The sequence below is a fragment of the Festucalex cinctus genome, chromosome 11 (assembly GCF_051991245.1).
Source record: "Festucalex cinctus isolate MCC-2025b chromosome 11, RoL_Fcin_1.0, whole genome shotgun sequence".
Taxonomy (NCBI): domain Eukaryota; kingdom Metazoa; phylum Chordata; class Actinopteri; order Syngnathiformes; family Syngnathidae; genus Festucalex; species Festucalex cinctus.
This window is the reverse complement of record NC_135421.1, coordinates 14,354,848-14,378,780: the sequence shown is the minus strand read 5'-3', so window position 1 is coordinate 14,378,780 and position 23,933 is coordinate 14,354,848. Positions and strand designations below refer to the sequence as shown.

Below are 23,933 nucleotides of genomic sequence, written 5' to 3'. Positions count from 1 at the left end.
CCCTAACCCTATTTTTGACATGAATAATAATAACAAATACAAATATGACATTGTGTAATGTTCAACTTTCTTTATATTTGTTTTTGGATTTTAAATGCAAGTATCACGCAAGTGATTGACTGCAGTGACCTTTGACAACATGAAGATGGCGGGCCGATAAGACAAAGACCACAAAGACGTGACTTACCGGAGAGCGGCTCAGCACTTGTCCCTGAAGTTTCCATTCGCCGATGACGTCGTCCTCTGAGATTTCCGTGTCAAAGTTGGCTTCTTCCTTTTCCACCACTTCCACGCTGGCCAACGGCTTCAAGATTTCTGCCTCACGTTCTGACCAAGCACATCAAAAACGTCATTCGTGAAGATGAACGCGCTTGACTTGTGCCTCCTACGCACCTCCCAGAGTCAGTTTGGCCACGTATTTGCGATCCTCCACGGCGAAGGTGTATTCCGACACGTCGTCCGGCTGACAGTTGTTGATAGTGAGCATCATGGTGACGCCGTCTTTGCTGATCTCCACCTTGTCGGAGGGCGTGAGCTCCGTCTCGCCTTTGAGCCACTTCCAGTTGGGCGTGTCCTTGAAGAGTTGACACCTGAAGGTGGCGCTGGATCTGGGTTTCACATGCTGGTCCCTCAGGGGCTTCACCAACCAGTCTTTGATCACCTCTGAGCAAAAAAGGTTGACAAGATTTCATCCATCTGTGCTGCCTAGCCTGGCCTAGCCACACCCACTTTCTTGAAAGAAAGAAAGCGGGTCTGGGAAGCCTGGCATTGACCACCGTTCAGCTCGCTTCAAAACAAAGCGTGCAATCAAATTTGATTATCTGCTGAAGTACTTGGTTTTCTGCGTTCCAAAGATGTGCATGTTGAGCAAAAAAAGTGGCTAATTGGGCCCAATTTGAACAGTTTCAGTTGGTGGTGTACTCACATTTGTTGCCAGCTGTTTAATGTCTGTTTATTGACTTATTTTGAGAGGGCAGTAAACGTACACTCTTGTACACGGGCCACTTTACATTGTAGCAAAGTGTTGGTTCTTTAGTGTCATCATCCCATGAAAAGAGAATCACATATTTACAAAACTATGAGAGATGTACTCATTTTTGTGAGGAACAAAATATACTGTAGATAAAAATCCAGTATCGGGAAAGTGTCGTTAGTTGTGCCTGAATCTTGATTTCTTGCCGTTGTCCGTGCACCCCGCAAACAAAGCAGGTGCCACAAAGGCTCGCTTGTGAGCTTGAGTCTTAGCGTCCGTCATCGCCAATCCGTCAATATTTCAAGCTGAACCGTAATGTAATGGACAATCCGTCATTCCTCAGCGAAATGGCCGTCCGTCAATGTTAGCCGTCATTCAAAATGGGCATCCGTCATTGGCCGACTAACGGACCATCCGTCAATATTGACGGAATTCCAAAACAATTGCAAAAATAACACAAATAAGACAGAGATGCGAGCCACTGCCATCGACTGCATTAACATTGTTTCTTTGTATACGACGACAGCATAGAAAGGGTTTGATTTTTCATCATTTTTTCAAGATGTACTTTTGACGGACACATTTGCAAGTTGGTCAATGTTGACCGTTTGGCGTGTTCCTTACCGGTGACTTTGACGTTGGTGCTGGTCTTGATGCCATCCGGTGCGTCCACCTCGCATGAGTAGAGGCCGCTGTCTCCCTCAATGGCGTTCTGGATGGTGACGGCGTGCTGCAAGCCGATGATATTGATGGCCAACTTCCCGGCTGTAGTCTTCAGTTTGACGCCGTCCCGCTTCCAGATGACGTCCCTCTCCTTGTTGAGCTCACAGGTCAAGTACATGGGCTGACCCTTGGTGCACGACGTCTCTGCTTCCAACTCTTTGACCCACTTCACGGGCAACTCTGAACAAGGACATCAACTTGGAATGCAAATATTCAATTGAATAACATTCCTGTTTTCTTAAGAAAAAAAGAACCCTGCCTCCGACCATCGCCTGCTCCCTCAAAAACCTCCTCTGCTATTCAAGAAAGCTCATTGACCACAGACTATCAGATTGATGACCCTCTCACCTAGTCGTCAATGGTAAGACCATTTTATGACAATCTCATTTGACCATTAAAACCCTTATGCCGGCAGTCCCCAGAAACAAGTGAAAACAAATGCCTGAATATTCAACATACTGCTCCACCATTAATCTGAATGTCATTGCTGTTCTTAGTGGGAGGCATGCAACTGTCATTGGGATGGTCCCATCCCCTTTTGGGGTCAACAAATGTCTTTGCAAAAACCCCAAAGGGTTGCCTTTTAATGGCAGGCGTGCAGAAGCAGTTTTGAAAAATTCATTGCCAAATCTTCAAGCCTGTCACGACATTTATGCAGAACGGTTTACATCTGCAAGTCAACCAGCAATAAACTTCAAAATTAAATGGGACAGCTGACATTTTCTCTTAAATACAGCTTGGAAGTGGTAGGCTTCTTTTCGATTTTATTTCTAAATTCTTCTGTCTCATTATTTGGCCTTTTCCCCCTTTTCCCCCCACTCATTTTTGCTAGCCTGCTAGCCTACTTTTGTCCGCCTGATTGACCGAGACATAATCAGATAAACGTGATTTTCAATATAGAACTTCTTTTAGACTCTAATGAGCAATACAGGGAGTCCTCAAGTTACGTCGTGTGCAACCTACGTCGTTTCAACTTTACGGCGCCTGTGCCTCGTCCGTAGCACATTCTTTTTTGTTAATTTCCGCAGTGACCGCGCAATTTTAAAGCAGCAATGGACGTCCATCGAGCAGGTCGGCTCGCCATCAGGCGCGTCACATTTCCATTTTTAAGTTTGAATAAGCTCCGCTCTGCCATCCGTCAGCAATGAATGTATGCGCACTTTTTTTTTTTTTTTTTTTTTTTTTTAAATTACTGTACAAAGTATGTTAATGTAAATATCAACTTTAACGTTGAAATCCGACTTAAGTCGAAAATCGATGTTACATCGCCAGTGTAGGAACGGAACTAGGCCGTAACTCGAGGACTCCCTGTATAATTCGGTACTGGTAACCCGGTACTGGTCTGGTTGGGGACCCATGCTGTAAACTACTGAGAGTGTATTGTCTTAAAGATGCCAATGGACAATCAATGAGAGAAAGAAAGAACTGAGGTAAAGAAATATGTAGTGAGAATTACAAAAAATGCTTAAATAATGGCCTAAGGAACAATTAAAGACATGAAGAGCCTTTTGGAATGTAACCTTTTGGTAGGACGGGTACTTTGTACACTTCTCTTCCAAAGTTGAAAGAATTAGAAGATTGGCGAGCTCACCTTCAACAATGAGTTTAGCAGTGCAGGTGATTTCCTTGCCAGCGTTCCTGGCAACACAGGTGTACTCGCCGGTGTCTGACAACTGCACGTCTTTGACCATCATCTTGCGATCCTTGCCGTCTGAAGTTAACTTGTACTTGGGGCCCTCGCGCAGGTTCCCGCCATCCTTCATCCATGATGTGATGGCGGTGGACGGCGACACCTGGCACTCGAACACAGCCGAAGAGCCGATGGACTCTGCCTCCTGGAGCACGATATCCTCCAGCTTTTTGATGAACTTCAGTGGGACGGCTTTGAGTTTGAATCCTCCAAAAGGTTCTTCTGGAGGCGAAGGGCCTTTTCCACCAGGCCTCAGACCACGACCCCGACCGCCATCACCAGGAGAGGGCGTTAGTCTCACTGCAAAAGCAGAAATAAAATGGCTTCAGAATTAATTCCGGTCAGCAGCAGAAAGTGAGGGGGAAAATAGGCAACATTAATTAAATCACTACAAAGAGTGAAGAGTTTAGAACAAAGACTTATGGAAGAAGACAAAGACCAAAACAAGAACAGGCAAAAAAAAAGAACAGGGGGAGATATTTTAACTTTTGTAAACACAACTCATCCAATAAGATCACAAACACTTAACGTAGAAGCCAATCAATTCTCACCGCCAAATCCTCGTCCACGTCCTTTGGGAGCTTCCTCTGCTGGTTTGCCATCTGGACAAGTCATGGAAAAAATTTCCTGTCACAATATTATCTTTTGCTTTTCCAACAGTCAAATTATTCTCCTCAACAACAATGCTTTCAAGATGTTCAGTGAGGGAGGACAACAAAATTGTCCGTTTGGTTTGAGGAACTCTGGAATAGAAAAGGGATGATGATGATGATGATGGGGATCATGATGACAAAATTTATGAATCACGTGATCATGCCTTCATGTGAATTAATGAATCAGGTGACTTGAGAGAGTGCAATGAGGATTAGATGAGTAATCTAAAGGTGTGACAGTGCTGGACAGGTTGCTGGTAAGGGAGGTGCTGGTAGGAGGTGCCAGTAGGGGGCTCTGCTAGTGGGTGCTGGTAAGATGGGTGCCGGTAGTTGGGTTGCCGACAGCGTCTCCAGTTTTCTGGATGTTACCTCACCTTGTTGGCTGTCAGGAGGGCCTGGAGTTTCCCGCGCCCCATCCATCCCTTCACCTTGCCAGTCCTCAGAGGGGACCAGCTCCCAGGTCCAGATCTCCTCATCGATCTCATCCTCGAACACCTCCTCCTCTAGCTGGGTGGGAACTTTCTTCACCTGCACAGCTCTCGGCGAGACCTCCTTCACAAGGGGAAGCCTCACCTTGTCGGGTTTATCTGCTTGAGAGGTCTCCTGAAGGCAAGGTTCCTTAAGAATTTCTAGAACTTGTGGTGAAGCTGATTTTGAAATTTGGTGAACGTTCTCAGCAGAAGTGATTGTTCCGATGGTGACTTGGTCCTTTGGTTTCGGCTTGTCAGCCTTGGGTGACAAGTTCTCTTTTTGTTCAGCCTTTTTCAGCTGCTTCTTGGGCTTGAAGTCCTGCTCACCTTCACCCTTTTCTCTTCTCTGTCCAGGTGATGGAGTACCCTTGAGTTTGGCACTAGTCTTGACGGTATCTGTTTGTCTTTGTGAAGTTTTGTCTTCAGCTTTCTTCACTAGGGGACTGAATTTCTTGGCTACGCCATCTGGATCCTGGTCCTTTTGGTCTTCTCTTGCAGGATTTTCTCGGTCTTGCTTAAGATCTGTGCAGAGTTTGTGTCTTGGCATGTGACTCTGAGTTTTTGCATCCATATGCTTTTTCTCTTTGTCCGACACTTTTTCTTCCAGTTTTAATGGAAGCTTCACTTGGTCCTGCACCTCGCCTTCATCTGATGGAGCGGGATGTGGACGTGCGACAGTAGTATCTTCAACTTTTGTGACCTTTTCATCAATGGCTAGTTGATGGGTCTTGACAAGACGGTGTCCGTTTGAAGTCTTTACTTTTATATGTTCAGCTTCCTCCTCTTTCAAATATTTCACAGTTACTGTCTCAAGCTCCTCTTTCTCTTTTGTCTTTGTGGGCACATTGGGTTCATGTACCTCTACTTTGGCCTGTCCATCCAGTACCTCTACAGCTGCTATCAGGGTTTTTGACATCTCTGGATACGGCATAAAGACTTGTTCACTTGTACTTCCTGTTAAGTCTTTATGCTTCACATCATCAGGTTTAGTAACTTTGGTGTCATCTTCATCCTTGTGACTGAGTTCGTCTTTTGGCTTGCTGGGACATCCCTCGAGTTTAATATTTTGTGTTTGTTTTGGAATTGTTTTAGATTCTGTTTGCTCACCTGGCACTTCAGTTCCTTTTTTCTTATCCATGCTTAGAAGTTGTCTCAATTTAAATTTTTCTTTGTCCATTTTAAAGACAACTACAACCTCGTCGGCTTCATTGCAAAGCTGAAGTTGATTTTTGTTTTCTGCTGGAGTGAAGATACTGAAGACATGTTCACTCTTACCGATTGTTGTTAACTCCTGATCTTCTCTTTCATGCAGACTGTGAATGTTGAGTTCCTGGTCGAGAAGCCTGGTCAGTTCTCCCTGATGAGTTTCTACTTGCTTCCCAGCCGCCACAGATTTTACTGGAACTTTGTCCAATCTGATTACCTCGGCTCCTGCCTCCTCATCTCTGGTTTTCGAGGTAACTTTACGCTTTACTTTTTGTATAGCTGTTGCTTTTGTTTCTGGAAGCGCACTCTTTGACTTTATCAGTTCTTTGGAGGGCGTAAGACTTGTCACTTCAACAGGATCAGCTTTTATCTGTTCATCTGACATTATTGTTATAATCCTCCTATCTGTGCTAAGTACATTTGTCTCTATCAGTTTTTCTTTCTCAATTTGTTCAACAGCTGCAACCTCTTCATGTTCTCGGCAAATCTCAAGATGACTTGTTTCTTCTGAAGTGAAGAGGTGTTCACTCCTGTTTGTTATTAACTCCCGATCCTCTCTGTCATGCAGACTGTGAATGTTTTGTTCTTGGTCAAAATGCCTATTCACTTCTGCCTGATGAGTTTCTACTTCTTTCCCAGCCACCGCAGACTTCATTGGAACGTGCTCCAATCTGACCTCGGCTTCTGCCTCTTCATCTTTGGTTTTTGAGGTAACTTTCGGCTTTATTTTTTGTGGAACTGTTGCTTTTGTTTCTTGAAACGCACTCTCTGACTTCATCAGTTCTTTGGAGGGAGGAAGGCTTGTCACTTCAACAAGATCAACTTTTATCTGCTCATCTGACATTTTCATTGTAGTCCTATCTGTGCTAAGCACATTTTTGTCTATCAGTTTTTCTTTCTCAATTCTTTCAACAACTGCAACCTCTTCATGTTCTCGGCAAATGTCATGTTTACTTATTTCTTCTGAAGTGAAGACGCGTTCACTTTTGATTGTTATTAACTCCCGATACTCTCTGTCATGCAGACTGTGAACGTTGAGTTCTTGATCAAAATGCCTGCTCACTTCTGCCTGATGAATTTCTACTTCCTTCCCAGCCGCCACAGATTTTACTGGAACTTTGTCCAATCTAATGACCTCGACTTCAGCCTCTTCATCTTTGGTTTTTGAGGTAACTTTAGGCTTTATATTTTGTGTAGCTGTTGCTTTTGTTTCTGGAAGCGCACTCTTTGACTTTATCAGTTCTTTGGAGGGAGGAAGACTTGTCACTTCAACATGATCAACTTTTATCTGCTCATCTGACATTTTTGTTATAGTCCTATTATCTGTGCTAAGCACATTTGTCTCTATCAGTTTTTCATTCTCAATTTTTTCAACAACTGCAACCTCTTCAAGTTGACTTGTTTTTTGAAGTGAAGTGAAGAGTTGTTCACTCCTGATTGTTATTAACTCCCGATCCTCTCTGTCGTGCAGATTGTGATCGTTGAGTTCTTGGTCCCAATGCCTGCTTATGTCTGCCTGATGAGTTTCTACTTGTTCTTCTGCCACTGCAGGTTTTACTGGAACTTTCTTCAAGCTGACGACCTTGGCTTCTGCGTCCTTGCCTTTGGTCATTGAGCTAATTTCACGCTGCGTTTTCGGTGTCACTGCTTTTGTCTCTTCGAGTGAAGTCTGTAATCTTATCAGGTCTTTGGACACAGGACGGCCTGACACTTCAACAGGATCCTCTTTTACCTGCTCATCAGGCATTTTAGTTACATTCTTATCTGTGCTTAGCGAATTTGTCTCTCTCGTCGGTTTTCCCTCCATTTTATCAACAACTGCAACTTCCTCATGTTCCTGACAAAGCTCAAGATGACCCGTTTCTTCTCCTGACATGAAGACGTGCTCACTTCTTGTGATTGTGATCAACTCCCGATCCTCTCTGTCACGAAGGCTGTGATTGTTGAGTTCTTGGTCAAAATGCCTGCTAACTTTTGCCTGATGAGTTTCTACTGTTTTCTCAGCCACTGCAGCTTTTACTGGAATTTTCCTCAAGCTGACGGCCTTGGCTTCTGTTGCTGAGGTAACTTTACACTTCACCTTCTGTGCCGCTGATGTTTTTGTCTCTTGAAGTGGACTCAATACAGTTGGTGCTGTGTTTTTGGCAGCAGATAGTTTGATGTGTTACAAATGGATATAAACTCAGGACTAAGTGACAAACACACTATTCATACAGTAAATAATCCATTTGAATTCTTATGCATACAAAGAAAAAGGTCAGTATACCTTTAGTTGGTCCAGGAGCCTTAACCGGTTCCTTGTCTGCAAGAGGTCAAATGACATCAGTATCAATAAGTCACATTTTCAAATAGTTCATTTGGAGAATACGTCAAGACATTTCAAGGTTCATTGCATCAGCATAACATATTTTAGCGGTTCAGTCGCCAGCTGGGTGAAAGAAAAATTTACCTTCAGGTGGAGACACTTGCTTCAAGATGGGAGCTGCTGGAGAAGGTTTCTCCTCTGCAGAGCAAGACCGATGACAACAAGAAATGCAAAACCATGAATCACATGTTAAGACTTAAGATCAAGCACCAGAGATGTTTGAATGGAAAGACAAAGGAAGTGAAAGAATATGGACGGCAGACACTCAGTGATGCTACCTGTGGAAGGGATGACTTCTGCTGGTGGCTTTGGTGCAGGAGCAAACACTTCCTTCTCCTCTGGAGGAGATACTTGAAGGTAGGACATAACAAAAGGTCACACCCAGAAAACACAAGGCAGGAAATGGATATGCAGAAGAAGGCAAACTCCTGTAAGTGAAGCTATAGCAGGTTTGTTTTTTTTTTTTTTTTTAATTTTATATGGCAGTGTTTGAAGAAGGAAGTGTACCTGAAGGAGGAGTCACTTGGCCCTCTATAGCTGAGGGAACTGAGGCTTTCCATGTTTTCTTCTCTGGAGGAGAGACTGAGGAAGATACCAAGAGATGAAGCATACCGAGACAGGACACCAACAAGTCAGTTGAAAACAAAACCCTAGCAAGTGAGGGAAAAGACCAACGTGAACAAGCCAGAAAGACCCTTAACCGACCAGAAGACACTACCTGAAGGCGGTGAGCACATCTCTGCAGCAGCAGGAGGTGAAGATGTAGCCACAGATGATTTCTCTTCTGGAGGAAATGCATGAGGAACAAACAAACAAAAAAAGCCAGGATCACACCCATGAAACAACAAGCTTAGTCCAGACCGGAGCCACTTCATTGTGATGAACAGCGTGGAGCACACAACAACAAGGTCTTTTGTTAAAGCATCGCATTGAGCGGGACAGCGTAAAGATGGGCAAACGGAAGATTATTACAAGATGACAAAGGTGTTTAGTTTGTGCTGGTAAGAGAAGAAGAAGAAGAAGGTGACACACATCAACTGTGAGCTTGATGAGTCTTTGAGGAAGTTGGAGCTTAAACAATATACCTTGACGAAGTGTCTGTGTTTCCTTGACTTGTTTACACGTCCTGCCCTCTTGTCTGGCAAATGTTGGGTCCCTTTTCACTTGATCAAGAGAATCACCACAGTTGGCAGATGTTTTTGGTGGAGAAGAAAAAGCAATCTCAGATTTTGGAGCTTTCTGCTGTGGTGCAACTACTTCGGGCCAAGCGTCTTGTCGAAGGGGTCGTCGTGCTTCTTCGAAAGAAATATTGCTTGCCGCCGAAGCTTTGTCCTTTCGAGCTTGATCAACTGCAGACTTTTGAGAAGGAGGGTTTTCTGTGCAAGACGGCACCATTTCTCTGTCCGTCGGAGGAGTTGATTTGTCGAGATGTGCAAAGTCATCACGAGGCACTTCGGTCAGATAGTTAATTAAGTCTTGGGAGGTGGGGAGGACTCTGGCTTGGAACTGATCAGCTTCCATCTGCTCGTCTGACACTTGATTTACTTTCTTCTTCTCTGCGCTTGGCACTTTAGCCTCTTTCCATTCTTCTTTCTCTATTTTATGAACAACTGCAACTTCTTCTAGTTGACTTGTTTCTGCAGTTAAGGCATGTTCACTCCTGATTGTTATTAACTCCTGATATATGTCATTCAGATTGAGAGCATTCAGATCTTGGTCACGATTCCTGCTCACCTCTGCTTGATGAGTTTCTACCTGTTTCTCTGCCTCTGCGGATTTGACAGAAACTTTGTTTTTTGAGGAAACGTCATGAGTCATCATCTCTGTGACTGCTGTTTTTGTCTCTTGAAGTGAACTCTGTAACTTCAATAGTTGTTTGGAAGGATGAAAGCCTCTCACGCCAACAGAATCAACATGCCGACTCGCTTGTGTTATTTCTTTGTGTAATGATTCTCTTGTTTCAATAACCTCCTTGAATTGATGTCCTTGCAACTGTTCTTTGTAGGATGCAAGACCTGTCCTTGGCGGAAGTTTACTGTCTATTTCGGGAACATGACGGAAGGTGTCTTCATGCTCAACAAGTTTGTCCATTTTTTCTGTGGACTCCATTTCGACAAGGGTCTCGGCCCGGTTCCTGGCGGGAAGATCGCCCTTTTTCTTTGTCTTATTGTCAAATGTCCCAACTTGGTGATCCAACTTTTCTCCTTTAACCCCCTTGAAGGAAAACTCATCTTCAGCTTGGAGCTCAGCCTCAAGACCGGCTGGATTATTTTTCACGTTCAGCCAAGACGGAAGATTTGCACCATTGAGCGGTGGCCAAGAAGAAAGTGACAAAGAGACAAAATATGACATTTTAGAGCATGCACAGGTGATTTACATATATTATACAGTAGAACATACGTGATACACACACTCGTATGTGACACACAAACAAATATTGCAATGAATGACTGAAGATTCGTTACATAGCTCAGCTACCTTGTTGCTGAGGCTTTTCAGGTTCAAGTGTTTGCTTTGGTCTCTTTGAATCTTTTGCTTGCAGATGAGCTGTACGAGTGAGGTTCTGTTCCTCAAACTGTGGACTTTGTTCTGCTTCAGTTGCTTGTGGGGACTTTTCTTTTGTTGTGGATGTTTCTGGAATCTTTGGGACTTCCATCATCATTCCGGAGTGGTCTTCAATCTTATTGGCTTCTTCGTGAATGTGCTTTAATTTTGCTGGAAGATACTTGGGTTCTTGTGGCTCATCGTGAGGATGCAAAAGAGATGTTTTGGGGGGCCTCTCATTGATGGCTTCAGATGGTCTTGTTCCTAGGATCACTTCGAAAAGATTTTAAAGATCATTCATTTGAAAGAGCCGAGAAGCACTCTAATGAATGCACAGCACACATACGCGCACACCAACCAGCGTTTCAGCGTTGGGGTTGTTAAAATTTAGAGACGTTTCTTTTAGTTGGGTGCTTTTGCCACTTAAAACCCGTCGGCCCTATCTTATTTTGAAATGACTCGGTCATAACCATCAAAAAGCCCAAAACAGGTCACAATAATGCCTACGGGTTAAGACTTTTTAAACGTTGTTGAAACTCCAGTTTAAGATCACAACTTCAAGGCAAAAGAAGTATGACTTCAAGAAGAGTGCAAATGTTGTCAGTGTTAGTACGCACCCATAAGCAGCTAAAGCTAGGGCAACTAAAGAAGGTAACCAAATTAAGACAGGTCAAGAGATGTTACCTTTCACTTTAGAATCCTCCCTCCTTTTCTTAGAAGGCTCTAGCTTGGGTGCTGCAAATTCATCTTTCTCTTCCAGTGGCGCTGCTTTGGACTCAGCCATGGTGTCTTTTGGAGCCTCCAGAGGCACAGAATATGGCCGGTCTACAAAATGATCCACAGCGACCTGTGCGGTCACCACCACTTCACGTTCTGCTTCAGGCTCTGTTTCAATTTCTGGTCCAGGTTTTGGTTCAAGTTCTAGTTGTGGTTCACCTTGAGGCTGAGGTGCAGTTTCATGTTGTGAGGCTGCGTTTCTGTCTAGCTCTTCAAGGTTCAAAAAGACAAATGACTTCAGTGACTTGTGCCATTCAAGACGGATGTAAATGAATACAAAAAAAAAGAAAGAAATATTGACAGACTAATATCAACGTTCAACACAACCCAGTAAGACTCGAGACAAACAAAACACTTTTTGAAGTGAAGGCTCAAAAGATGTCAAAAGTTATTATTTGGAATATCTTTACCTTTGGAGACCAGCTGTTTCTCTTGTGGAGGCATCGCCGTAACCATCGTCGCTGCCTTCATGGTCTCAGCTTCTTTAAAATATTGGCACTCATTTGACTTTTCAGGAGCAAGGGATGTGTCGCAATATGACAAAAGTGACAAGAGCAAGGAAGAACATTTAGCAGATTTTTGCAGATACCTTTTGGTGGAGTGGCAGCCCGAGCTTCAGGTGCAGAGGGTGTCTCCTCTGGCGTCCTGTCAACTTTGGGAAGTTGAAAGAAGGAGAAAGCTCATATTAAAGCTGCCAAGGCCAAATGCAGTCATCTAAATTAAGGTTCGTTGGGTGTTTTTATAGATCAGCACAGCTTCATAAGACAAACAAATCAGATAAAGTGGCCCAGGAGATTGAGTGTTGAGTTCGTTACCCTCGTCTTCAGCATATATGACCTCAACTCAGTGAGTCAAAGTGGTGTAAGAAAGAAAATTTGAAGAGCATTTTTAGAATTACGCATGCATTAAGGAAAAGTTTCCTTTCTCATCTGAAGACAAGCTCTGGCGAAGACCTGGACCAAAGACCAATGACTGAAGCAGGAGGTCAAAGACCTGTGTGAAGGTGTTTTGAGATAAATAGGGTCTTACCAGAGAGGCTGAGCTTGGCGTTGGAGATGTGAGGACCGCAGACCACCCGGTAGTCGCCCTGATCTTTGGCCTGGCAGTCGTGGATCTTCAGTTTGTGGCATTCACCATCGCTGCTGATGCTGTATTTGTTGCCATTCTCCAATTTCTGCGTTCCTTTGTACCAGGTCAGCGTGATCTCCGGGTAGTTGATCCTGATCCGGCAGTCAAACGTAGCACTCTTGTTTTCAGATGTGGTCTGGTCACGGATGTCCTCAATGACGGTGACAGGCTGTGGGTTCAGAACCGCTTTGAATGATTTTATCAGTCGGAGATTACTACGGTGGCATTCTGGCTCATGTTTATTTTTTATTTCATTTGCAAATTAACAGATCAAATATAGTTTGTAAATGGGCCTAATTTATTAGGACGCAAGTTTTCATTTGTTGTCCTCTGAGATAGTAGCTAACAAGAAATACACAATAAAAACAAGACATTTATATGTCCTAGCAAATGGCTTTATAAAGTACAGCGTGCCAGAGCATTCAGTTGATAAAGTCCCAGTTTGAGGTAGCCTTTAAGTCTGTTAGCCTTGGGGTTCTATGAGTTAGTACTAGGTAAGAAAAGCAAACAAATCAACATGTCAGAAAGAGAAATAAATCATGATCAATGTGTCTGCATACAGGGTTATGTGGATAACTTGAAAAGATCTTTTGCACTTTTACCTCAGTGTCCACGCGTCCCCCCAGCTGCTGGATGAGGCGGGCCAGATCTTCTTCTTCAACCGGGTCACCACGTTGCACCTCCTGTTAGAGAAAACAACAATCACGTGATCTCAATGCATACATTCTGTAGAAGAGCAGCAAGTAGACACTACAGACACAATTCATAGATCGGCCAAGGAGAACGTGCAAGTCAGGAAGTCCCAACCAGTCAATCGTGGTCGACTGGTAGACCGCAGACTAGTCCCAATTTGACCGCCAGGGAAAAGTATTTATTGATTTATTTTTAGAAAAAAGTAGACACCCCTGGTGGGAGTCATAGATTCTTCCTCTGCTTTTCAGTGTCGCCTTTTTTGGGGATTAAATGCTGACGTAGGTTTTTTTATTTTTATTTTATTTTTTTAATGACCTTTCTGACTTCAACTCTCCCTCTTTATCCAAGCTTGGGACTGAGTTCAATTGGATTGCCATAGGCAAAGTAAGTATCTGGTATTCTCAGTTGCTCTCCCATTCAAGTAGTAACCAGGCCTAGCCCAGCCCAGCTTCCACGATCCGACGCAATCCCTTCCAGCATCAAGAAGAAATAATACAGCTGGTCAAGAAATCACCTTGAGTTTGACTATATCGGCAGACTGGTCCTTAGCGTAACATCCCTAGATAGCAAAACATACTCATTGGACAAGCTGACAGGAAACCCTCACCACTTTTCCAGCTTCCATCTCCCTCTCCTGCTTGAGGAGCTCCACCGCCTGGAGGATAGCTCGGTAGTCATGGATTCCGTGCTCCCTCAGAATCTTCTCGTAGTCTTTGGGCTCTTGACCTCGGAGCAACTCCACTATGTTGATCTCTCCTTCTTTTTGGGGACTCTTCTGCTTTGAGGGAGTCCTAGGACACACACGAGGAAACATTTTAGGTGACATCGCACCATGCACCTGACCTGATATGTGCTGTCTGTTCAGTACAGTACAGCGCATGTGTGCCAAAATGTGACAGTTGTCACCACAGAAACACAAGACAGAACATCATTGATTTCTAAAGTGGGATAACTGACTTCTTCAGCAGGATCCTGATCTCCTCCGCCGCTTCTTCTTTTTTGGTCACCCCCATCTCAACACTGCACTCGATTTCGCCGTGCTTGTTTGAGGCCACGCAGCGATACTGGCCCGAGTCCGATTTGGTCACCTCCCGGATCTCCAGTTTGGCCTCGTGGCCCTTGTGCTCAATGGAGATGCGACCGCCAGGGGTGATCTGCCTCCACTTGCCCTTCATCCACTTGACGCTGGGGATGGGCTCGCCTCCGATCTTGGCGATAAAGGTGGCCGAGCCCTCTGCGGTCAAACAACAACATGACGTTCGATGAGATGTTTGGAAGACTGGCGGTCATCCAGGTCATGAGCATCCGCAAAATGGAATCAAAGCAACTGGATTTGTCTTGCTTGTTGAAGATTTTTTTTAATCATTAATCCAAAAGGCAATCGGCAACAACAACCCCATGTGACCATGAACCATCAGAGACATTAATATGAGGACGCCACAACAAAAGAATTAGAACTTCAGCAGCATTTTGGATTAAATGTGGATCTTTAACAACCAAGAAAAATCCAGTTGCATTCATTCAAATTTGGTGGTTTATGAGTGGAGCATGATTTTTTTTGTCAAGGCTTTTTTACATTATTATTACTATTTCACATGTGAGGACTCTGCGTACTCCTGTAAATGACTGAGATGATTAATAGAGGTGTGCCCAAAAAACGATTCTGATAACACGATTCTCATTTACTATGATTCAGAAAGGATATAAAATGTCTACACAAAACTCAGCACTGAACTAAAGCATAGCAATAATGAGGAATTGACAACATTCTTTGCTCATCTATTGATTGAAGCAGAAATGATTGCCATTCAAATCATTTTGAATCAAAAATCGATTCTGAATGAAATTGCAGACTCCGTTTCATTTGATTTGTCACGTTATAAGGTTTTGTCCCAGGTACTTAAGTATTTGTGAGCAGGAGGAGCAGCAGCAGGCGGTGAGCACATCCAAATCTTCTGTCAGTGATGTGATGGACAATTTTTGGACCGACTTACTCTCGATGACAGAAACACTCTTTGGTTCTTCGATGAAGAAAAGCTTGTCCAGACGTTTCACGGGGGCGGGTGCAGCGGTGGCGGGGGCAGGAGCAGAGACGTCGGGGATGGCCTGGGTTTCTTTGACTAGAGAAAGTAAGTGAGGCGAGTAGCAAAAGTAGTCAGTGTGGTTGGAAGGCATGAAATCCGTCATCCAAACTTTCATCACAATCAATACCTTTGACGGTGACCTTTGCCTTGCAGAAGTCTGTCCCAGCAGAGTTGCTGGCCTTGCACAGATAATCTCCCGCCGCCGTTTTGGTCGCCTGGCTGATTTCCACACAAGGTGTTCCATTCACAAACGTGATCTTTGTGCTGGAGCTAGACTTCAGATCCATCCGGTCCTTCATCCAAGTGATGGTGAGTGGAGGAGTGCCTTCCACGTGACATTTGAGCGTCAAAAGATCGCCCTCGCTCAGCATCACCGGCTGCAGCGGAATGTCGAATTTCGGAGGCTTTGTGCTTTCTGAAAGAGCAAGTGAACAACAGCAGCACATCAAATGGACTGACTGACTTCTTGGAGAAGGACCTCAGCCGTACGTCGGCAAGATGATTTAGTTCACGTTTGCTAGCTCAGCTTGACCGGCTATTGTTTTGATTTTCCTCTCTGTTCTTTTTTATTTGGCAAGAGCCAGACTGATGGAGCATCACTCAAAGGAGTTATCCACAATATCAATATGAGACTGCACGTGGGATCTGTTCGGGAGAAGCGGGGCATTTGGTACAATACTTTGTGCACCTTGTACAATTTGTGCACAGCTACCAACCTTTTGTTTTGACCAATCACACAATGGATGAAAATATCGCCGTCATTGTCATTGTAGCTAAAAAAAAAAAAAAGCACAAACGTCTTTACTAGCTAAAAATGCACAAAGCGCCTCTTCCTGCTCTTCTTTCAAAAAGGAGTGAGGCTAATTTTGCCAAAACAGATTTAAAGGTGTTCGTCCACCACTGTCGCCATGTTTGGTTGGTTTGTTTCCCACGGCCTCGTCGCTTCTTGATTTGGTGACAGCTGCATATTACTTTGTGATTGGTCCAACCCACCATTGGTGCAACTCAGAGAAAACCTGAGGGCTCGGTAACAAGATGGATTCTCGACAACAACTTTCCAAGATGAGTTTAGGTTGAAAGCCGTGAATGCGAGATATCACCATAAAAATAATGAATACATTTGCCACATTAACTCATTAGCCATTTACACTTGAGCAAGCCCCTCAATACCAACCGTTTGACTGCATTTGGCCCACACAATATTGTGTTCCATTGCTATCTAAACATGGAGCCTAGCAAAAGAAGATTAGACACTCTTCTTTCAGCAGGAAAAAAATGTACCTTACTTTTTTTCATTCTGAGCAATCAGCATGAGAAAATAGCTACAGGATGTTTTATGAAAATTCCAATGCACGAAGAAAAAAAACAGTGGGAGGGACCTCTCCTTCAACACGACCCTGGCTGATCTCTAAAACTCTGCTGTCACCTGCTGTCTGTTTTTTGTTGTTTTTTTTGTTTTTGTTTTTAAGAATTAGCATGCCAATTAGCATGTCTTGTCCTCCAGTCAGAAGTTGTATCAGACACGATTGTGCACTCTCCTGTAGAGAAAAGTGTAACGGAGAATTGATTGTGATTGTTTGTATTTGTTTAAGACCCATCTTATCCCTGACATAACATGCTCAACCATTGTGCTCTTCCCAACATAAACGCTCTGAGGCTTGGGTTTAGTAACAAAGCTGGGAGGGATTTGTTTATCTATCAGAATTAAGGAAAAAAGAGAAACATATTAGCAGGACTGTCACTATGGAGCAGATTGGTTACCTGTCACGTTGAGTGCGGACGAGCATTCGTCACTGCCGTGCCTGTTGGAAGCCTTGCAGCTGTACTCGCCAGCATCGTCTTTGGTGGCGTGCAAGACCTCCAGAGAGGAAGTAGTCATGCTACTGATAATTCTGAAGCGCTCTCCCTCATTGATGAGCCTTCCGTCTTTGGACCACATGAAGCTGACTTCGCTGGCATCGCCGGTTTCACACTCAAACCTAGCAGTGTTGCCCGCAATGATCTCCACAGGTACCATGGGGTGCTTGAACACAGGCATTGCCGTTTGGAGCACTGAAAAGAAAGGAAAGAGTAAATACCGAGTTGATCAACAAGAAGACTTGAGAAAACAGCAATACAGGCGGGTGAACCTGGAAAGGGACATGTCATTCTGAGGAGGAAAATGACATTAGATGAAGGCATGCAGAGGGAGAATGGGCCGGAAAGGTGAAGGTGATGACGGATGAAGAGAAAGTTGAGGAGCCTCAAACATTGAGGTTTTCAAGTGGCAGTCTGTATGTCTGAGGTTAGTCGATGATTTCAAAGAAGTGGCCATCATCCAAACCTCTTGAGACAACTTTGAGTCTTGTCCGTGTTGTGGTCTTCCCAGCTTCATTGGCCGCCTCACAGACATACTCGCCTTGATGCCTCTCTTTCACAACGCTCTTGATAGTCAGTGTGTATATGTCCTGGTCTCTCAAACACATGAACTCTGTGCCAGATTGGATCAAGTGTCCATTGATAAACCAGGTAACGCTAGCGGCATACTTGATGGAGGAAGCCATGACCACCTTGTTGTTTTCCTCAGCACAAATCTCATCCAAAGAAGCAATGACAAGTGGACAACCTGCTACACTATCAGAGGCCTCGCTGAATACGATGTCCTCAGAAACAGTTTCCTCCTTGGGAGAAAGTGTGTCTACATGTTCCAAGTGAGGAGTCTGGCTGGCTGGCACTGAGGCGGATTCAGTCACTTCATGGACTGTTCTCTGACTCTGAATTGTTGCTTTGGGGAATATTGTTTCCATCTTGATGGGAGCGGAGTCACAAACAACTGCAGATATCCCAGCAACCATCTCTTCCACCATCACCGTGTCCACCACTGACGAGAAGCGTTCTTGAGAGCGTTCTGAGCACATTAGCACCTTCTGAGGCTTGTTGATGTGCATGAAACCTGGTCGCTCTGATACCAGACTTTGCTGCTCCTGCAAGACTAAAGCATGAAGAGCGAGCTGAAGTTCTGAACGGAGCTCGGCTCTCTGCAGGTATTCACCTTGGAAAACCAGTGTGAGCTCCATGAGAACACTGGGGGATGTAATCAGGTATGAATGTACAACCCCTTTTGGCTCCTTTTGAACATTTATCTCCTGAATGTCAAGAGCCTCCAAACGGCCAACGGCGTCAGCGAGAAACATCAGGTGCTGACTGGCTACACAAGACTGAAGAGCATCTCTGAGATGATGGCGAATATCCAAACGCGACTCTTTGGGCATTTGAATGACAAAGTTCAGTTCTTTCACTAAAGTCTGGGATTCCTGACAACCAGGGCCAAAGAGAGCACTTTCAGGTTGGGTATAGACACTTGCAGTTAATCCTTGAGATGTTTGCATCTCACTGGACTGCTCCCGAGTAAAGATGTTTTTTTCCTGAAGCAATACCGACTGTCTCACTGATTGGCCTTCCTGGATCGGGACTGCAAAGTCCTGCTCGGCAGCTTCTAAAACAATACAGCTCTCATTTGCAACTGCCTTCTCTTCTATGAAAATAGGCTTTTTGGGAATCTTGGGCTCAGTTCTCACCGTAGTCTGGAATTGTCGTTCAGTTTTAAGGCAAGTGGTATGACCGTCCACCGGAGCCTGGATGTCTGTAACATTTGCTGAATGTAAAATATTCCAGCAGTCCTCTTTCTGAACTTGTGCTCTTTGCGGTTTCAATGCTGTTGGCAAAGGTGTTTCCTTTGGTAAAAGCACAGCCTGGGAGGAAATGACCAGTTTCCTTGAAAGCTCAGGCTCTGTAACTGATTGGGACTGAATCCCAGAAGAAGACACCTCCAGATCTTTGTGGAAGTCAGCCGTGAACTCCCTTCCCTCCTGTGAGAGTGCCGCATGTCTTTGAGCTTTCTCCTGCTTCTGAACTGCCACCTGCTGGGTGGGTTTGCTTATGGTAAGCATGCCTTCTTTTTGCAAAACTGATAAGGAATCGATGGACTGGAGATATTGTGTTGGTGGAAGCTCTTTATTGACCTGGATGGACTCAGAATCCATCTGGGATGAGAACTCTGCAATAGCCTCACAAACAACAGGCCTCTGCTCTTGCTGAGTTACGATGTGAAGAAAAGTGGGTCTGGCCCTCACATCTGCGTGCTCTATTGAAGGCTTTTCGCTGCTGCATTTGCCTTCCGACTGTAAAACAACCTGACTGCTGATAAGCTGAAGATTCAGGAGTATTTCTCCCTGCGGCAGTGGCCGCAGACTTGGAGAGGACACTATAGCTGCCACCTGTCCTAAGCAATCACCCTTGAGTAAATATTTTTCTTCAGCAGTGACAGCTGAGCTGTAGACCCTGTCTTTTCTCGGACGGATGGCGGTCTCCTGTTCTGTCACGTACGTTTCCAACGAAAGCTCTTTCCTCATAGGCAGCAATGATGTGTTAAGCGGCGCAAGCGATGCCTGGTGTGGCTCTTTGACAATCAAAGCTTTGGTATCTGCTTCTACTGGCAGAGGCTCACAGCGTCTTTCTGTGATTGGCAATTGTTCAGTCGACTGAGCCGAGTACAAAATCTTAAGCCCCTCAATAACCTTGAAACTTCTCTCCTGCTCTGGCCAGCGAGATAAAGAAGAAGTTACATCGAGGAGCGGTAGAGTGGTCTCGACTGAGTAACTGCTAACAAGCTGCCTGGGCTCAGTCAAGGTCTCAACATATTGTGGAATGTGCTCAGCCATTGTCTGGGCACTCACTGTGCTAAGTTGCAGGAGTTGCTCAGTTGTGGCAGACTGCAGCTGTGAGCGCTGCTCTTTGGCAAAGTCAAGTTCAACGACCTCAGGGCTGAGAATGCATTCAGAGTGCCGCTCTGTGATCTTCTGCCTCTCCTGAACTGACGATACGAAAGTTGCTGCATGGAGCGTCTTCACAGGAATAATAGAAGCACAAGGCGGATGGCTGGGAGCCATGCAAACACGCTCACTGATCTCTCGGGACTGTAGTACCGCTGCCTGCTGGATGATCCGCTGGCAGTGAGCGGTGCCCACATAAATGTCAGGCTCTAGGAGGATTTCCACCTCCTCACTGGCAATAAGTTGCCGGGTCTCAGTAGCGAGGTTGTACATCATCTGATCCGACCAACTATATTTCTGCCACAATTTGGATTCTGTAGTTTCTTTGGGTGTAGACACTGTCAAAGCTTTAGTTTTCCTAACCAAGTCGTCTTCATTTTTTTGGCCAAACACTGATAGCTGAGCGCTGCAAGTGGCTTCACCAAACTGGTTGAAAGCCCGACAGGTATAGACGGCTACGTCCACCTGCTTGACACTCTTAATGGTGAGGACGCCTGATCCGTCTGGGCTGTTGACGATGATGTACAAGTTGCTCGGCACAATGTGAAGGCTGCCTTTGAGCCAGCTCACCTCGGGCCGAGGATCCCCTGTCACGGTGTACCTGAAGGACGCGTGAGCTCCCTGGCGTAGCTGAACAGACGCAATCATTTTGGAAAAGACAGGAGGGTTGCCCCACTCTCTCTCGAGGCTCTCTGCCGTCAGTGGTTCCTTCACCTGAACATGCAGATAGGAAGTGCACGTTTCCTCCCCAAAGCAATTGCTGACACTGCAGGAGTACTCTCCTTCTAACTCCACTTCAACTCTGTCAATAATCAAAAAACACTCATCTCGCTCGCGAACGCATGTGTAGACAGAGGAAGTGCTGATGGTCTGCCCATTGTGGGACCAGCGAACGGTGGGCTCAGGAAAGCCTTGCACTTTGACGCTAAAAGAAGCCTTTTCTCCAACAGTCACAGCTGCTGGAGGAGAAAGTTTGCTGAGGAAAACTGGCTTTTGTTTCGCCTTTTCCAAAATACTGGAGGAGAATTTGGACTCTGGCTGGAGTTCAAGTGTTATTGTTTTGTCTGGGGGCTTAACATCAGAAAAGTACGACCGAGGGGTTTCTTCCTCTTCCATTGTGATGGTGGCGCTAGAGAAGGCTGAGTGGAATAATGAGAATATTACGGCATAGATAACTAAGCTCAAGTGGAACGTAAACAATAAATACAAGTACTGTTTCCCACAAGTTGTATGTATCCTTTTCAAGCATTTGTAAGCATAACACAGGAGTTGTTGAAACTTGAGTAGAGTAAATTTCAGCAGAGCATATTCATCACATGAAATCATAAGGGAACGCAAAAGTATTTTACCTGAGACTTCCTCCAGGACCTGGATTGCAGGTGCTGTCTCTTCCACGGTAACTGCAATGGCACAAACGCAGTAAATGAAAACCATTTCGGCGATGTCACATCGTCTCTCATGTAGTGCAAGAGTGCAAGCATCAGTAACACGTAGTGCATCCATAACAGTTGTGGATTCATTCTTCTGATTGACAAGTAACCGAGCGGCGCCAAACATTGGAGCGCTCCTATGCCTTGAAGAAATGCTGGCAGTGTAGGTGCAAAACAGTGTGTAAGAATGCCAACGAAAGCATGCAGATGCCAACCTTTGGTCATCAAGCCGCACTCAACATCCTCGGCCGAAGTTTTGAAAGACAGAGGCCCCCCTTGTCCGGGTCCCAACTTCTTAACAGTCATAGAGCACAGGGGGCCGTCACGTTTGTGAGAGTAGGACGCAGAACCGCACACAACATTCAAGCGTCCGTAAAGCCAAATGGCAATCGGACTGGGAAGCCCCTTCATAACGCAATGCAGCGGGGGGCTGCGGTTGTGCACCAGCAGCTCTCGGGGGATCTGGATCAGGAAGTCGGGCCGGCTGCACAGATGGATGTCGGGAAAGCTGTTCATGAAGTACAGCTGCGAGTACGGAGGCAGGGATCCCGGCTTATCCGCAGTCTTGTTCTGGGCTGGGCCCTCGGGAGAATCTTTTGTGATCTCCCTGTCTGCCCGTGAGGCCGCGTGCACAGAATCTGTTGCGATGGTGCACTCGCCTTTGACATTTGCCTCTTTAGCTGGGTAAGAATCATAGTTAGGGAGAGTCATTAGGGGTCATAGTAGTCTGCTTGTTAAAAACACTTTAGATCTGACAGTCTCGCAATTGTTATCAACACATATGGGCCTGTCATACTTTGACTTGTTATCAACTATGTCAATGTCAATGACTCTCACGCTTGTTATCAACCCACACACGACAGTTTAGCATTATTCTGGGTGGCAAGAGACCATAGATGCCGAACCATCTTCCCTATGGTCGTACTTTGAATGTGTGACGCACCATTTGAACGAAACAAGATGTTACTACTGGAGTTCAAACATTTCCACATTAAGGTGATTGAAAAGCAGATGGCAAGTAACAAAGTAGTGCTTGGGTCGTTTTTTTTCCCCCAGTACTTTGTACTTTACTGAGTATTTATTTTTTTAGACTACTTTTACTTTTATCCATTACAGTTTTAACGTATGTACTTTTTACTCGATTACTTTCAAAACGGGTTTGTTACTTTTGTTTTAAATGCATGAAAACGATGAAGATCATAGACCTGGGAGAAAAAGCAGCCGTCAGTGTTTCCGATCATATGAAGCGTTACATACACCGGGTCCTTTACATCACAGCTTGTGTTTGACTCGACATCAAGCTATGACATGACGTGCAATTGGCTAGATTAGAACAACCCGGAAATATGAACACAACACACTTTGCCACTACAGAGGATTATTTGAACGACATAATAAACCCTGCAGACGACCAGCTAACAATATGAAAGAAGGCCCAATCATGTCAGCGAGGGGTGGACTGAGGAACCAGCAACATGACGGAGTGATACTCCCATTAGCTAATCCTTCAAATTATGTATATGGTGTATACGTCAGGAAAAAAAATACTTTTTACTTTTACTCATCAAGTGCATTTTTCATATTTACATATTTTGGAACCTGTACTTTTTTACTTTTACTTGAGTAATTATTTGAGTGAATGCTTTTACTTTTCCCAAAGTTGTTTTTAACACAAGAAACTGTACTTTTAATCTCGTACTTTTCCCATCTTAATGTCATAGTCGGGTTGGGGAATCCGGCAGGTCCAGAAATGACGAACCCTGCCACAGATTGGCTTTCGTCACAGGTGCTTCTACTCAACTGGCAGGTAAATGAGCTCATCTCCACCTGCTGAAGTAGAAGCACCTGTGGCTGAAGCCAATCTGTTTCAGGGTTTTTACTTTCTGGACCTGCTGGATTCCCCAACCCTGGTCATAGTTAACATGATCAGTGAAGGACAGGTTCATTAATGGGAGGACAGGACTAAATAAACTGCCTCAACCTTGGAGGTGGTAGTTGTAGCATAGTTGTGTCATGTGTGCCTAATCTAGCATTGAGCATTTCTTTTAGTGACTTGCAAAAAACAAACAATCTTTTCTGCTTAGCTGGAGTCGCTCGCGTTCTGCCACCCAGAAGCAACGCAAAGCCCCCCTCCTCCCCAAGGCCCCAACACACACTGATTGGTTCAAAACATTCTGGGCCAAGCCTGTCAGCGGTTCGTAGGGACACATATCCAGCCTCCAATGCTACATTTACACTTGTTACAAACACATCATCGTTTCAGTGGCACGTTAACATGTTAACAGGATCAGTAGGGTGGGTGGATGAGGTTAGCAAGGCATGGCGGTGTGAAGGAGATCAAAACTTTGCGAGACTCAAGAGAGGCGGGCAGGAAGCAGGTGGAGGT

The 23,933-nt window shown here is 44.8% G+C and overlaps 1 protein-coding gene across 1 annotated transcript in view; it reads right to left on the bottom strand.

Annotated features, from left to right (window-relative positions):
- ttn.1 (titin, tandem duplicate 1) overlaps positions 1 to 23,933 on the bottom strand; it is a 150,545-nt gene that overhangs the window by 97,985 nt on the left and 28,627 nt on the right. The window contains exons 36-60 of the mRNA XM_077537616.1: positions 21,763 to 22,227; positions 21,467 to 21,517; positions 17,630 to 21,256; positions 17,068 to 17,358; positions 16,901 to 17,001; positions 15,434 to 15,764; positions 15,217 to 15,342; positions 14,180 to 14,456; positions 13,830 to 14,013; positions 13,132 to 13,212; positions 12,431 to 12,698; positions 11,309 to 11,611; positions 9,166 to 10,341; positions 8,799 to 8,864; positions 8,588 to 8,662; positions 8,359 to 8,430; positions 8,165 to 8,218; positions 7,982 to 8,017; positions 6,481 to 7,848; positions 4,414 to 5,157; positions 3,938 to 3,988; positions 3,288 to 3,686; positions 1,598 to 1,876; positions 394 to 663; positions 188 to 327 (exon numbers count right to left, since the gene is read on the bottom strand). Coding sequence (XP_077393742.1) covers positions 188 to 327; positions 394 to 663; positions 1,598 to 1,876; positions 3,288 to 3,686; positions 3,938 to 3,988; positions 4,414 to 5,157; positions 6,481 to 7,848; positions 7,982 to 8,017; positions 8,165 to 8,218; positions 8,359 to 8,430; positions 8,588 to 8,662; positions 8,799 to 8,864; positions 9,166 to 10,341; positions 11,309 to 11,611; positions 12,431 to 12,698; positions 13,132 to 13,212; positions 13,830 to 14,013; positions 14,180 to 14,456; positions 15,217 to 15,342; positions 15,434 to 15,764; positions 16,901 to 17,001; positions 17,068 to 17,358; positions 17,630 to 21,256; positions 21,467 to 21,517; positions 21,763 to 22,227 — 10,835 coding nt within the window. The remainder of the gene's footprint in view (positions 1 to 187; positions 328 to 393; positions 664 to 1,597; positions 1,877 to 3,287; positions 3,687 to 3,937; positions 3,989 to 4,413; positions 5,158 to 6,480; positions 7,849 to 7,981; positions 8,018 to 8,164; positions 8,219 to 8,358; positions 8,431 to 8,587; positions 8,663 to 8,798; positions 8,865 to 9,165; positions 10,342 to 11,308; positions 11,612 to 12,430; positions 12,699 to 13,131; positions 13,213 to 13,829; positions 14,014 to 14,179; positions 14,457 to 15,216; positions 15,343 to 15,433; positions 15,765 to 16,900; positions 17,002 to 17,067; positions 17,359 to 17,629; positions 21,257 to 21,466; positions 21,518 to 21,762; positions 22,228 to 23,933) is intronic.